Raw genomic sequence first — 16,480 nt, 5'->3', positions numbered from 1 at the left:
CATCTGCAAAAATACAAGCAAGCTTAGTGAGCATCGAGACCCATTCATGTCAACCCTGAGCTACAGATAATCTCCTTTTTTAGTACAGAAAATACTAACAGAAAATCATAAGGAGCCACTATTTATATCTCATAATTATTGGATCTCTACTTTCCTGGTTTTCTAGAATGTATCCATTCACAGTGGAAATTTAACATTATAATAAGTATTCTCACAAAAGATAGAAATATAAATATTTTTAAACAGTTTAAATGTTGAGCCTTTTCTTTAAGTAAAGGTTTAACTCAGAACAAGTCTATATATTCAATGGCCGATTGCCATTCTGAGTCTGGTTTTATTATCTGTAGAGTTTGGCAGGTTTTTTGTTTATTTTGGCAATCAAACCCAATATGCGTGAGGTAAATTGGTCGTTTAAGGTAATAGACACGGTCAGCTATTTAGTACTTTTATGCAAACAAGCCTAAAGTTGTAAAGGTCAGAGTCTTTATGATGATTATAAAGAACTAGGTTTTCCTAATTCTTTTTTTGTAAAAGATGAAGTCAGTGCCTGAGTACGCACTGAAAATTAAAGACATATTGCAAAGTTCTCTTTTAATGCACATTAATTATTAAGCTGCATTTTCACAATACAGTATATTTTAAATATTGTTTAAATAGGCTGTTCTTTTATTCCTGGATGAACATTTCTTGGCCCAGATCCTCATAATAGCAAAAATATCCTGCTAAATATTTAGAATTTGACACAAGTAACTATTTAAATGAATAATTTCCATTATATGACTCAATCACTCCTTTTGAAGCTAATTGTGTAGAACATTGGAAAGGATTTATCCCCAGGAGATTTGGAGAAGAGCTGGAAAAAAAGCCAGTGCTACATTAGTTAAAGCACCAATCTCTAGAATTGGAATGGGACCTTCAGGCTCTCGCCCTTAGCTGCACTTCCTTCGCCTCCAACCTCAGCCCATTTCCAGCCAGCTTTCGTCCTCCACTGGCCCTCCTCCAGCCATTCTCCCTGGACAATGGGCCTCCAGCGCTCCGCCCCATGCCTTTCAGCCTGGCCCATTCACCAACATACCACTTGTCCTGGACCTTTGGCCTCACAGGACAATTAGCCGCTACCCAATCGGGTGGCCCGCAGAAGCCATGGTGCTGTGGAGGCAGCATGTGATTGCCGATAGCAGGGGCTGTGGGGCTATGGAGTGCATTAGGGCACGAGGCTTCTGGCATGGGAGGGCAGCAGGAGAATGACAGTGGTACGAGGCTTCTGGTGTGGGGGGACATGGTAGGCCAACTGCCCATTCAGGCAAGCAGGATGAGGTGCAGAGTGGTGTGAGGTGGCAAGCGGGCAATGGGCAGAGGCAATGGAGGGAAGAGTGTTGGAGTCACTGCTCCGCAGGTTTTTTTTTTAAGATGTTGGAGGCTCCCGGCAGAGAGGACAACAGGGAGGCAGCGGTGGGGGGGGGGGGCTTCCCATTTTGACCTTTCCTCTTAGTTTTTCCTTCTGACATGGGGGGGGGATTCTTTTTCTCCCCAATGTCACAGCCTGCCTTTGTTCCTCATCACCCTTCTTGCAGTCTTTTGTGGTGATTTTTTTTCTTTTTTTAAGTCTCTTTTATTTTCTTATTGAACAAAGCCTACATGTCAAGATCCTGCTGCCAATGTCCCACCCAGCACCTGAGATACCTGCTGCTTTCTTTCCCAAGATTTACCCAGTGGAGCCCCCACATTGTAGGGGTCCAACAGAGGCCCAAGGACCTGACAAACATTAGGAGGAAGGGGGACAGACCAGGCTGGCAAGAACAGAGGGGAAATGGGGAAAGTGTCTGGGAGAGGTGAGCTGAGTCCAGTCTCCAACAGTGTCAGACCTGGAAGTCATTTTTTACTTATTTTACTGCCACATTTTCTACTGTGGGAAAATGGGAGGGCGGATTATATGGAGTATGGGAAATATATAGTCAAAATAACATTCTTTTCTCAGAGTCAAGGACACCTTGCCCTGCAGCTTTAATGAAGTGACTGGGATATCCAGTTTTGGACCGTGCCTGATTGGACCATGTGTTGGACATGTGGGTGCTGGGCAGGGACTTGAACTTTCACTTGGTTGGAGAGAACCTGTAAACTTTCAGATTTGGGTTTTCCCAGATATGTCAATATGACATCTCTAATAAAATGGAACTTTGAGGAAACTCAAGCCTCAAGTCTTCTTTCATTGGGGGTGTTATTTGGAAACCTGACAGACAGAGTGGAAGGGTCAAAATGGGAATCCCACCACCCTGCTGCCAGTCTATTATCCACTCTGCCCGGAGCCTCTGACAGTTTTAAAAAAACTGGTCTGCCGCCCGCTACTCCCCATCTCATCTTGCCTGACACCAAATGAGCAGTTGGCTTGCCACCCCATGCACTCCCTGCCTGATACTGAACAGGCAGTTGGTCTACCATACTGCCTCCCCTCCGCCAGAATCCTCACACCATTATTCTCCTTCAGCCCCTGACAAGCTCTCACCATAGCACCCCCACCCATAGACCCTGCGATTGGCAACACACTGCCCCCACAATATCATTGGTTCTTCCTGCCAGCCAATTGGGTGGCAGCTAATTGTCCCTTGTATCGGCAAATGGGCCGGGCCAAAGGGCAAGGGGCAGAGGCCCATTGGCCAGGCAGAATGGCTGGGGAAGGGCCAGCGGAGGAAAGCTGCCTGTAAATTGGCTGAGGCGGGAGGCAGGCGCGGCTAAGGATGGGAGCCTGAAGGTCCTAGACTCCTCTGGAATAGCCTCCCTTTGTCTTGTTGGGGATCCAGATGGTGTCGTTTTCCAATACTTAGGATTAAAATTGAGGTATTCAGAAGATTTTTGAACATTAAAAAGGTCTTGTTTTTTAATTCCCCATCAACAAAATACTATCCAAGACCACACTGTGATGAGAGCATTACCTTGATATATATTGCTGAGAGCAAGAATGGAGTAACATTCCCAAAGCTTTGTCCACTGGATTAACTGGTAATGTGGTCAGTAGAATTCCACCTTACTTCTGTTTCTTTAACTCTCAAACTATCAACTCCACTCACAAACATGTCCACTTATCTAATTTTCAAATATGACCACCAACAGCACAAAATACACATTGATTCAAAGTACTTCAGTAACAATAGCACTTAGACTTGTAAATAGCTCCATAATGCTTTACAGCACTCTCGATGTCAACATATTGCTCCCAACAATCCGGGTCCTCATTTTATTGACCTGGGAAGGATGGAAGATGAGTCAACCTTTAGGTTGTGGGTAGAGTTAGCCTGCAACACTGCATTCTAATCACTATGCCACCACGGCTCCTACTTCAAGCTACACTACACACTTGATGCCACCATATTTTTTTAAAAGAAAAATTAAGCATCTATTGCAGATTTTATTTATTGTTGTTTTCATTTTAGGCTAGTTTTGGTTTTTTTTAGGGTTTAGCATGTTTTGTAAACACAGATTAATTTGATTCAGGTGATTCTGCAAACGCAAAAAATATTTTAATTCAGTAGTCAGATTTTGTACAAATGCAACCAATAATGTGGACTTATCTCAAAGCAAAAATGAATGTTCTATTTCCCATCCTGTCAGATAGGAGTTTACATTATCCTGTCAGTTTAGAGCTTACATTATCCTTCATTGCTAGCCATTATTAATGCTCTTAATTCAGCAGGTCCAGAAAGACAATGGATAGTGCGCTATTGCCATTGCTTTACTCAGTGCTTGCAAAAGTCTGAATTCAATGGATGAAATGACAAAAACAGAGCTTTTTCTTGCATTTCTGGAAAACTTCATTCTTGGGTCTCCATGGAGCCTATCAGTCTGGACATACATGGTGCCTTCCAAATTCCCTTGTCCCATTTGATCTGTTTTTTTTTCTTGTAGGGTCTTGTAATTAAAAGAAATTGGGAAGTTTGCAGTTAAGTGTCTCTCTTTTTTTCCAAGAAAATTTCTGACCCTCCCAAATACTCTATAGAAGCTTTTTTTAAAAAAAAAATTTTTTTTTATTTAAAGGAAAAAAAACTTGTATGTACCTTCCTAATCCCCAATTTGAATTCTGGATTAATATAAAGATTTTTAAAAGCATAGCCAATGGCAGCTCACAACCACTCAATTAATAAATGATTTATCCAACACCCTGCCCATGTCCAATAGAAAAGCCAGATCCTCAAGCTCTTACAGAAGAGCAATCAGTTAGACCCACTGAATCTAGGAGTACAGTATTCCAGAGGACAGATGTCATAATAAAGAGCAGGGGTGTCAAACTCAAGGCCCTTAGATCTGGCTACTTAGATCTGGCTGCAAGGCCAGCCTGGAAACAGCAAAGGACTAACCCATGGTGCCTCTGCCAGCGAAAATGGAGCTCAGGGAGTGCACACACGGCCTCCCCACGCCCTGTTTTAGGCTGCAATGGCCTCCTGCAGCCCTGTGCCAGGAAAAACAGAATATGGGGGAGCTCAGTTTTCTCTGGCAGAGGGCTGCAGGCCGTCGTGGTCAAAAACAGGGTGCGGGGGATCACACGGCACTCCATTTTTCCTGGCAGAGGGCTGTCAAAACAAACTAAAAACAAAAAGCGAAATGTTTCAGCTTTTGCATTTGAACATGCAAGGAGGGACTGGAAAGTAGAAAGGAAAAGAGGAAAAACAAAAAGAAGGAAAGATGGGAAGAGAGAAAGGAAAGAAAAATAAGGAAGAAGAAGAGAGAATGAAGAGGGAAGGAAAAAGAAAAGGACGGAAGGAAGGTAGGTAGGTTGGGTATAGTGAAAGTGAGGCAGGGTCTCAGGGAAGTCCTGCCTTAGCAATTGGCCACATGTGGCTCTGACACCCAAGGTCAAACTCCCAAGTCCCATGTCATGCCCACCATGGCCACGCCCACCTCCCAGTCCTCCAAGGTCAAACACAACCCTGATGTGGCCCTCAATGAAATCAAGTTTGACACACCTGATATAGCGGACATGACTCCTGGATCTCACCAGAAGACTCTAATACAGAAGAGCATGTCAGATCTTGTGAGACAGGCAGAGATAATTGAACATATGACAGATTTGCAAGTACTTAGCCCTAATGGATCTTATACTGAGCAAGAGATGCTATTATATCTTCTCTAAACACTTTTCCACCTCTAACTCTGTGATTACCCACTAGACAGATAAGTTTTCTTCATCAATACAAAAATATGGCAAGTAATAGATGACAATACTTATTTATTAGAGAGATACTGTATACAGAAAGGTTTATGCAATACTGCTAGTTGCACTGAAAGGATATGACTCTCTATGGCTTTGTTAGTTACTATTTTAAAAAGTAACAACAAAAACCTGGATAGTATCAGGAAACATCTTGGTCTTTAATTTAAAAAGTTGAGTTGAAATATAAGGAAATTATTATTTCCAACAGTAATTTAATAACTGCGTCCAAAGAGAGTGTAAAACTTTGCAGGATTCTTGTCACAGACACATCTTGCTCCATTCTGAAGCTCACAAAGTGGTTTAAAGGGGATGCAGAGACTTTTTGCTCCCATGGATGGAGCGCCAGGTTCGAGATCTTGTTCTCTGAAACAGAAAGCAGGGGGTTATACTTGTCAGTTAGAAGTTGTCAGGTATGATCAAGTTAGTGCTTACCTTACAAATGTCTTTAAGTACATCTTTAAGCAAAAAAATTAAATTACATTCTATTAGCCTTGAAAGATGTGAGACTGCCTCTGAAAGCCTTCTGCTGGAAGACTTCTGGGCTTCTTTGTGCAGTTTGCTGGCCACTAAGACAACAGAGTGCTGGACTAGATGGATCAGGGCTCCAATCCAGCAGGGCATCGCTTTTGTTCACCAACATACACAGCATGTCACCCTTGTTTCATACGGATATATTTTTCATAAATGTACTTAATTAGATGTACTTAATTCATTACATTAGTCACACATGCAAGTTTTTACAAAAATTACTTTCTGGTTTTCAAACCCTAACACACAAAATAAATTGTAACTGAAAAATATACATTCTAAAATCTCTCTTTTATTCATCGACATAAAACATCCTTCTCTCTTACCTGGCAGTTGTTTTTTTGATCCAATCCTCACATTCTATTTCTCCACAGAAAGGAATCTGCACTATCTGAAAAAAGAGAACATGCAAATATTTTAGAGATCATGTAACAAGAGTTACTTTTTAAATTTTATTAAATTGTAATAATATCCATTGCTTTAGTGGCTCTCTATTTAGATTTGCAATACCAAAGAGCTAAAGTAACTCCAGCTATCTTAAAAGAAATCACACTGACTCTACTTGCTTATAAATTGTCTTTGTATATTCAGTACATAGACAACTGTTAAGATTTATTCAGTGTTATTCAGTGTTTTCTTTAAGTCTTGTAAGACTTTAACATGCACATTTAATGAAAGCACAATGAAAGCATAAAAGCACCTCTTATTAGCAAAATCACATAAAACAACAAATTAAACCACAAAATTGGGGGGTGGGAATCTAATCTTTATAATAAAAAAACTAAACATTGTAAAGTGACAAATGCAGAGATCATCCTTATTTTAACAAAATAATGGAGGATAATAGGCAAAATTCCTGCTTTAATTTCTGGTTCTGTTTTCAAAAATTTAATATCCGTACTATTCTAATAAAATTTCAAAATTTCCAGTGCATTTTCCAGATGCGATAGGGCAACCAAGTTTTATCTTTTCTATTTAACAATGAAAAAAAATGTCTTTGCAACTACTTACAATAACTTTTAATAGTCTGATATACATTGTGGTCAGTATATTAGCCCAAAATGTATGTTGCTAAGTGAGACATTTGCTAAAAGAATTTTGCCCCATTTTACAACCTTTCCTGCCATCGTTGTTAAGCAAATCGTTACAGTTGCTAAGATAGTGATATGGTTGTTAATTGAATCTCGCTTTTCCATTGATTTTACTTGTCAGAAGGCTGCACAGGTTGATCACATGACCTCATGACACTGCAACCATCATAAATATGAATCAGTTGCCAAGCATCTGAAATTTGATCATGTGACCATGGGGACAGTGCAACAGTCGTAAGTGTGGAAATCAGTCATAAGTCACTTTTTTCAATGTTGTTGTAACTTCAAACTAAATGCATGTTTGTAAATCGAGGTCTATCTGTAATCTCTAATAATTCAGTTGCATTTTGTGACCAAGACTTATTCCAATTTATATAAATCTTGAGGACACCTGAACTAGTGGATGAAACTATCCATTCTTCCCTGCACTTCTTCAGCACTTCCTCCCAAATCTGTATTAGATCTAATGAATTCTAATTGAGATTTCCTTATAAATTGAAAGAATGCATATTTATCTACCTACCTACCTATCCACATCAAGTATATTCTTTATTTTAAAGGAAGTTACATTTTACATGTTTTGCCAAATAGGTAAGTGGTGCCTTATAATAAACGTACTGTAAACCAAGGAGTAAACTTTGCTTTCTATAAACCAACAATATTTTATTGCTGCGAAAATTATTTTATTGCACTATCATATCAGTTCCAATAACCCCTTGCCTTTTGAAATCTTTGCCTGCACTTGATGACTCTTATTTAAATCAGATAGAAATGGATTCTTGACGCAAATAGTGTGTCCTATGAACTGAATGCATTAATTATATCATTTTAAATTATTTTACAATTATTCCCATTACAGGGTCTGATCAGACATTCAACTTGCTGAGTTTTTTTTCTGCTGATAATGCAAGACAGCAAGTGTTCCAATGGTGGGGTGACAGCATTTATCTTTACAAATGTTTTGAAAAGAGAGAGGATGAAAGTAGTTGCTATTCCTATGTTATCTTTCTGATAATTACTTGCCATAGTTCACCTCCATTGCCACTCTGATAGAAGAGAAACATCTCCATATCATTGAGATGTCCTGTATTCCTGAATTAGCAGTCTAGTGAGGAAAATTCAAGAACTCACTTGAAACAAAACACCTAGAATGGCTAACTGCAGATGCTGTATTAATTAAAGCTAATAGATGAACATGTTTTTAAATGAATAACTATACAATTTGTTGTCTGCATTGCTAGAATTATTCATTCATCCAGATTTATAATTGAAAGCATTGTCTGCAATTCTTGAGCTAGTTTATGTGGCTCAAAATATTAGTGCTGCATAAGGCTTGTTGTTCTAGGACTGAAACATTCTGGAAACTCCAGGATGCTTCGTTTTTCTCCAGGCCTCCCAAACTTCCTTCTGTCATAGTGATGTTCCAGGGGGTGTTTTGTAAAGTAAATCCTCCCAACTTGAAGTAATTTTGGGGTGTATTAGACATGGCCATTCCAAGTTCTATTTCAGGACCAAGCCATTCTTAAAACAGTTTTGCACCACTCCAGTTCTCACTGTTTAAATAAGCAAGCTGTATTCCACAACAGCATTGTCTGGGAAAAGTTTTGTCGTTTGAGGGAAATGGAGCATTTCAGAATTCTTGTATTCTGTTCCAGGATCAAGAAAGCTTCCAGAATCCTAGCAGTTACATTTTAAAAAAAAAATCTCGTGAATGCATGTTTTACTGCATTTACTGTTTACTGGGTTTTAAGAATGCATAGGAAGGGACTCAGCCACAGTGCAATGGCAAATTATTTACCTTTCCAGAATCAAGCTCTTTCTGAAAATCTTCCATGGAATTGGCCACCACCATATGACTCTTAAGATCTTCAGCAGCTCTAAAATAAAGAAAACATTCATTCCAGTTACAGATTGTCTGTGATTTATGACTAGTCACTTACAGATTGTTCAACGTTATGATGGCCTCAAAACAGGTGCTCGCATTTATGATCAGTTGCAGCATCCTGCAGTTGTGTAACTGCAATTTGTTTAAAAAAATTTGCCGGTGGTAAAACAGATTCATTTAATAACTACACAATTCACAACAACCATGTGATTTTGAACTTAGTACTGTGTGGTTTGCTTAATGACTGATGTAAAAACGGTCAAATAAAGATCCAGTCACATGAGTGCTCTGACATCACTATAACAACTTATGACTGCAATTCCGCTCCCAATTGTGGTTATAAGTCAAGGATGATCTGTAATGAACCTTTTTAATGTTTTAAACAATCTGATTCAGTACCCTTGCATAAGTGTGCTAAACAAGTTGTTTAAAACATTAAAAAGGTCAAACAATCTTTTATAATTCCCTCATATTCAAATTCTCTTGAATATGCATTTAACTTTTTCCACATATTAAATTCACTTGAGAGTCCCTTATAAAAGTGTAACCAAATCTCATTCAGAAGTACTTAATACAACCAGCATAGATTAAGCTGCTAGACTGCTGATTGGGTATTTCAACATATATATATTTTATCTATCCTAAACAGATTAAAGTGGCTGTCAGTCTCCTACCAGGTCAGACTTAAGGTACTGTTATACAAAGCTGTGAACAACTAAGGGCTAAAATTCCTTAATTTTTTAAATTAGTCACCCAAGCATGCACGCCCTTCAGGGCATGTCCTGCTCTCTGGACTTGGATTTGAAGAAGGCTGTTTGTCTGTGACCCAGAGTGTATCCTCACCATGATGGCATTTATCCAACAGTGGGCTCTCCAGCTGTATGGAAAACCAAACAACATTCTACTTCTTCTCTGGACTGTGTAAATTTCAGAGGTGGCCTCACTGTTTTCTGCAAGTTAATCTTCTGTTTGGAATTCAGATGCCCTTGTTTAGTTCTTATCTTTCATTTATTACTGTAAACTTATTTTACATGTATTTGAAATCATGTAATAGGACTGCAGATGGTGTTTGTCCTCTCCATTCTATCACACTCACTTTTTCCCATCCTCAAGTCTCACCTGTTATAAAGATTAAGATGGATTTCTTCCAGAATACGGCTGAGCTGGTTCACTGCTTCATTTTCAGAAAAGGTCAACTTTTCTCCTGTGTCCCTTCTAACAGCTACAAACTGATGATTCTTCATATCACGTGGTCCCACTTCAAGCCTGATTGGAACACCCTATAAGTCAAAAAGTCACTGTGGGCTTAAAATGGGAACGGCAGCTCCGTTCCCATTTTAAGCCCACAGCTTGAAGATGGCAGGTGTGATCCTGCCGAAACGTTGCAAAGACAATCTCAACCTTACACGGGAAAAGACCCGAATACAACAAAACCAGCATATATATATATTCCAAAACTCAGCACTGAGGTAATAATTCTTGACAGATGGAAATGTTCATCCCATAGACACTCTGGAAGGGATGATTCCTCTCCAAATAGCAGCATGTACTCATAAATAAAGTACAACTTATCAATTTGTATTGATTTTTACATTTATCTTACATTTTTACATTTATTTTATATATATACTTCCGATACCAAATTATACAGGTGAAAAAGCCTGTAATAAAGAATTAATCAGAAGAGAACAGAATTAAAATATTTACCTTAAGCTCCCAGTGGTTGAATTTCCAGCCAGGTGAATAGTTCTCTCTCAAGTCAGTTCGCACACGGATATTGGCCATGCGCAATCTCTTACAATATTCATTGCATTTTGTCAGTAATGCTTCCTTCTCTTCTTCCAGAAGGGAATTAGTGATGCCACAAGGAATAATCACCACCTGAATAAGGACCCAGTAGTTATAAAGCTAGACAGAAGAAAGCCTCACTAAATGAAGCTGTTGTGCAGCGGCATGTATAAGGAGCAATTCCTAAAGAAGCTGCACGACCCTGGAAAATATATGCATCTGCTTCAGGAAAGATGTCCCAGATATACAATTTTATGTTTCCCAAAGATTTGCATAGTTCCATTAATGTACTACTTGCAAGGATTATAATATACAGCTATAAAATGTGCAGGATGGATTTTTATTTGTGGCGGGCCCAGCCCTGTGGAATGACCTCCCTCCAGATATTAGGAATACCTCTGACCTCCGCTCCTTTCGTATAAAGCTCAAGACCCACCTATTCCAAGTAGCTGGCCTGGCTCAACTTTGATCTAACTATATCGCTCCTGACGGGTTTTTATTTGGGTATTTTAATTGCATTCAATTACTTAGGGTTTCTAAACACTGTATTTTATTGTTTTTATCTATTAGCCGACCTCCTCCTTGTACATGTCTTGACATATGTTTTTGTAATATGTATGTCTTGTCTATATATTTATTTCATATGTTTTATTGTACGCCGCCCCGAGTCCTTCGGGAGAGGGTGCAGCTAAGAAATAAATATTTATTATTTATTATTATTATTATTTTATAATTTTTAAAAAAGACAATCCAAAAACTTTGGAAAATTACTCAAACTATTTGATTCAAAGGAAAGGGATACAAAAATTAAAATATGTTGTCAATGTTTTACTATGTCATGCTATTTGGTCCATGCATTCTTCCTTCATTAATGATATCTTTCTTTCATAATTTTTACCTTTCTCAAACAGAAAGCATTGCAAATATATAATTTAGCATTCTTAACTTTCATATTTGGAGTCTAATACATTTCTGAACAACTTTTTCTACTACTAGAACCTTTTAAATGTTTTTTTCTCATGCTAATACTTGATTCCAACTTAATTTTGTGTCGGCACATATTTATTAAAACATATAAAAACAAGTAAACAAACAACAGTGAAGTTTTGCAATCACACCAATTTGCTGAAAAAGGCAATAGAACATCATGATTATTTTTATATAAAATCAGAATCTCTACTTCAGCCCCTTTTTTTCTACTTGTCTATTCAAAACCTTAGAATGTAATAGCAACGCAAATAGTTGCATCTACTTGCACTTTTCCCTGCTGCCACAGCAACACAAAGGATGGCACCACACATGGTACGTGGCCCTCTTTGCCCCCTTGTGGTACCAGATAGAACATTGCCCCTGTAGCCCTCTTTGAAAACAGCTTTCCCTAGCTAAATATAATTGCCAATTGTTGAAGGATTATATAAGTGAGACTTAATTATGGAAGTTTCAGATTCTCTAAAATTTACAGGACAAGTAACTACAGCTAAAGTAATTAGGACTTCAGAATTAGTCAACTATAGCTTCAATCTAGTTTGTCTACATTACCCTTTCTACAAAATACCAAGGAAAAAAGGAAAAAGCCATCATATGTGCATCAAAGAGGTGTTTTCTAAAACTTACCTGAAAACATGCTACTCTAGGTGGCAGTACCAAACCCATGTTATCTCCATGAATCATGGTCATGACACCGATGGTACGGGTTGTAATGCCCCAAGAATTTTGATAAGCAAATTGTTTCTCTCCTGGCACTCTGGGATCTTCAAAGACAATTTCAAACATCTTTGAAAAATTCTGTCCCAAGTGATGAGACGTTGCTCCCTAAATACAATACAAGAAAGTAAAAAAAGCATTTAGTAAACCTCTATGCATGAATATATGGTGAACAACAAATTTGGTACTGTACCTGGATAGCTCTCCCACTTGCAGATATAAATGCCTCAACTGTTGTGGTATAGTCTCCACCTGCAAACTTTTCTTTTTCTGTCTTTCTTCCTTTCACAACAGGAATTGCAAGTAGTTCTTCATATACACGAGCATATAGATCAAGAATCTGCAATACCTAGCAAGCAAAAAAGTTAGAAACTATTTAATTTTCTAAATATATACTATACGGAAAGGATTTTAATGTATGATAGTGTCCTATAAGCCAAGAATGCTCAATCAGATACAAACCTAGTTGTTCTGACTAGGATTATGCCATTAATTAATACAATACAATAGCAGAGTTGGAAGGGACCTTGGAGATCTTCTAGTCCAACCCCCTGCCTAGGCAGGAAACCCTATACCGTTTCAGACAAATGGCTATCCAACATCTTCTTAAAGACTTCCAGTGTTGGGGCATTCACAACTTCTGGAGGCAAGCTGTTCCACTGATTAATTGTTCTAACTGTCAGGAAGTTTCTCCTCAGTTCTAAGTTGCTTCTCTCCTTGATTAGTTTCTACCCATTGCTTCTTGTTCTACCCTCAGGTGCCTTGGAAAATAGTCTGACTCCCTCTTCTTTGTGGCAACCCCTGAGATATTGGAACACTGCTATCATGTCTCCCCTAGTCCTTTTTTCTATTAAACTAGACATACCCAGTTCCTGCAACCGTTCTTCATATGTTTTAGTCTCCAGTCCCCTAATCATCTTTGTTGCACTTCTCTGCACTCTTTCTAGAGTCTCCACATCTTTTCTACATCATGGTGACCAAAACTGAATGCAGTATTCCAAGTGTGGCCTTACCAAGGCATTATAAAGTGGTATTAACACTTCACGTGATCTTGATTCTATCCCTCTGTTGATGCAGCCTAGAACTGTGTTGGCTTTTTTGGCAGCTGCTGCACACTGCTGGCTCATATTTAAATGGTTGTCCACTAGGACTCCAAGATCCCTTTCACAGTTACTACTGTTGAGCAAGGTACCACCTATACTGTAGGTTTAAATTGTAGTAATAACTAGAATCACAATGAATAATGCAGATTTTTGAAAATAAATGTTCAGTTATTCTTCAACTTGATAGTTCAATGCTGAAACTAAATGTGATTTTTGTTTAACTTTGCATTTGTACTGCTCCTACAAGATTTACATCTTTCATAAAATCGTTTTAAAATATATTGATTTTACAAGCACCCAGAAGAGCAAGTAGCAAACTATAGCAATCAAATATATTACTATAAACCTCACAGCATACGACAGGAAAATATAACTAGATTCATTACTGCGTTGCATGTATTCTCAAAAGCATAACAACAATAATTTATCAAATCTTTGTTCTCAACCAGGAAGCATGATTACCTGCACATGGGGCAAAAATAACATATGTGACATCATAATGCAAATGCGGCACTCTTGCATCAAACTTTAAGTATGTAATGGTGGCATTTTTGTGAACTGTGCTGTTTCTGCAAATGCACTTGTCAGAGAAGCTTCCTGGAGATCACTGGTTTTTAGGCTGATGATGTTGATGATAAGTCTGTTGCAGCTGTCCATTCCAACATACTACGTAGACATATAACTTCACACTCATAAACAAACAAGTGTACGTGCAAAACTTAAAAATGTTTGTTCTCTGTGTAAAATAGTAGTGTAATATTTAGGCAAATATTTTGGATTTATCATTTGAAAGCCTTGAAATGTTAAATGTCTATGGAGATTCTCAGGTCATGGTTGTCCCAAAGGTGATTTTTCAAGAGGCAACTGGACTTTCTTGTTTTTCTTTAAAGACATTTCACTTCTCATCCAAGAAGATTCGTCAGAGCTGAAGAAGCTTCTTGTATGAGAAGTGAAACATCTTCAAAGAAAAACAAGAAAGTCCAGTTGCCTCTTGAAAAAGCACCTTTGGGAGGTTGCAAGGCTAAGCAATGCTTTCTAAAAATTATTTGGCATGTGGTACCTCTTCAGCTGCTTCTTCATAAGTAGAGAATGCCGTGTGTCCTTCTTGCCACAGGAATTCACGAGTACGCAAAAATGGTTGTGGATGCTTGAACTCCCAGCGCTTCAAGCAATTTAATAAAAATAAAAACAAGTCTTTGATCAAATCATAATCTTCATCAATACATTCACTTTTAAAGACACCTTTTTGCCATGACTCAGAACTATTTTCTCTGATGATAAGTTATGATTTAAGAAATTTAGGGATCTACAGTTTTACTCACATACTGTGAAAAAAACTATTTAAAAGGGAATGATCTGCATCACTGGAACAATATATTACGTTCATTTATCATTACCTTCTGCCATGTATTAGTTCCCTCCTGTCAGACTAATAGTCTATGCAGGTAGTCCTCAACTTACAACAATTCATTTAGTGACCGTTCAAGTCAATGTTTAGTAACTCAATTCAACAGCACTTAAAAGTGACTTATGACCATTTTTCACATTTATGACCATTGCAGCATCCCTGTGCACCTGTGATTAAAATTTGTATGTTTTGTAACTGGTATGTATTGATGATAGATACATTGTCCCGGGCTCATGTAATCACCACTTGCAATTTTCCCAGCCAGCTTCCAACATGAAAAGTCAATGGAAAAAGTCAGATTTGTTTAATGACTGAATGACTAACTTAACAATTGAAGTGATTCGCTTAACAGCTGGTGCAAAAAAAATTGCAAAACAGCGGTGCTATAGTGGAATCCAAATAGAGCAGTCAAGTTTCCATTTGGGGATTCCCACCAGGAATATATGAAGCCTGCCATGGGTTCCTGTAGCCAAACTGATAGCTAAAGTTCTAACATGCCATTGCCCATTTGAGGAACAACTCCTGCCCTCTGCTGTGAGACAAAAGCTTTGAGTGCCCTTTAAGGGTTTAATGTTGGTGCCGTCATGGAGGAATGCCTGTTTGGAAATTATTGAGATATGAGTCCAGCTTTATTAAACTCTTTTATCTAAGATGTTTCTTCTATCAAGGTGGGTTAGGGACTGACTGAATTAACCTCCTATGCTCCTCTCATTTCAGGACACACTCTTCGGTTGGGGGGGGGGGCAGCCTGTCAGCTCTGGAGGCCCTTTTTCTCTTTGGATCTTCAGGGCTCCCACATTTAGTGCACAGGCCTGTTATGGGAAATGGGAGAGGCGGTTTGCATGGAATGGATATATTTTGTATAGCTATAACAACATTCTTTTCTCTGGGAGTCAAGGATGTCTACCCTGCACCTGAAGAGGTGTGACTGGGAAATATCTCGAGTTGGAACGGTAGATTGATTGGACCAAGTGATGGGTTCAGGGGAAGGGACTTTGACTTTCCTTTGGGTGGGGAAAACCTGGGGGATTTCAATAATAATAATAATAAATTTGGATTTATTAGCCGCTCCCTTTCCAAGTAGGACTCGGGGCGGCGTACAATGGAGCATATAACATAAAATACATAACAACACCAAACGTACATACATACACAACACATATACATATACACGGAGGAGGAAACAAATTACAACAATAGACAGTTAAAAATCTACTTTAAAATACCCCAATTGTAAAAACCCAATAAAATTAATATTTAAGAACAATTTAAAAAACAGTTTGGAGGAATGGGAAAATTACGATTGCGCTTGAGCCAGGCCGGATAATTGAAAGAGGTGGGTCTTCAGCTGTACACGGAAGGAGCGGAGATCGGAAGTAATCCTGATGTCACGGGGGAGGTCATTCCATAGGGCTGGGCCCATCACAGAGAAGGCTCTGCTCCTGGGTGTCGCCCCCCGACACTGTTTGGCGGACGGCACCCGGAGAAGTCCCTCTCTGTGTGAGCGAATTGGTCGTAGGGATGTGTGGGGCAGGATGCGATCCTGCATATAACTAGGCCCTGTGCCATGGAGCGCTTTAAAGATCATAATCAAAACCTTGAAACGCACTCGGTAGACCACAGGCAGCCAGTGCAGCTCGCGCAGGAGAGGTGTTACAGGGGAGTATCTGGTCCTCCCCATAATCACCCGCGCGGCCGCGTTCTGGACCAACTGTAGTCTCCGAGTGCATCTCAAGGGAAGCCCCATGTAGAGAGCATTGCAGTAATCCA

At 39.0% G+C, this 16,480-nt stretch overlaps 1 protein-coding gene across 2 annotated transcripts in view; it reads right to left on the bottom strand.

The window, feature by feature from the left end:
- Positions 1-5,201: 5,201 nt before the first annotated feature.
- The window catches only part of EPRS1 (glutamyl-prolyl-tRNA synthetase 1), a 49,756-nt gene continuing 38,477 nt past the window's right edge, over positions 5,202-16,480 (bottom strand). For both annotated transcript variants that reach the window (XM_081945200.1, XM_081945201.1), the window contains 8 exons: positions 14,363-14,464; positions 12,393-12,548; positions 12,110-12,307; positions 10,415-10,588; positions 9,827-9,987; positions 8,621-8,699; positions 6,058-6,122; positions 5,202-5,566 (listed from right to left, as the gene is read on the bottom strand). In XM_081945200.1, the coding sequence (XP_081801326.1) occupies positions 5,416-5,566; positions 6,058-6,122; positions 8,621-8,699; positions 9,827-9,987; positions 10,415-10,588; positions 12,110-12,307; positions 12,393-12,548; positions 14,363-14,464 (1,086 nt within the window). In that variant the 3' untranslated portion in view covers positions 5,202-5,415. The remainder of the gene's footprint in view (positions 5,567-6,057; positions 6,123-8,620; positions 8,700-9,826; positions 9,988-10,414; positions 10,589-12,109; positions 12,308-12,392; positions 12,549-14,362; positions 14,465-16,480) is intronic.

This window comes from Natrix helvetica (assembly GCF_964273705.1).
Source record: "Natrix helvetica genome assembly, chromosome: 2".
Lineage (NCBI taxonomy): Eukaryota > Metazoa > Chordata > Lepidosauria > Squamata > Natricidae > Natrix > Natrix helvetica.
The sequence above is the reverse complement of the archived record's forward strand: the minus strand, read 5'-3'. Positions and strand labels throughout refer to the sequence as shown.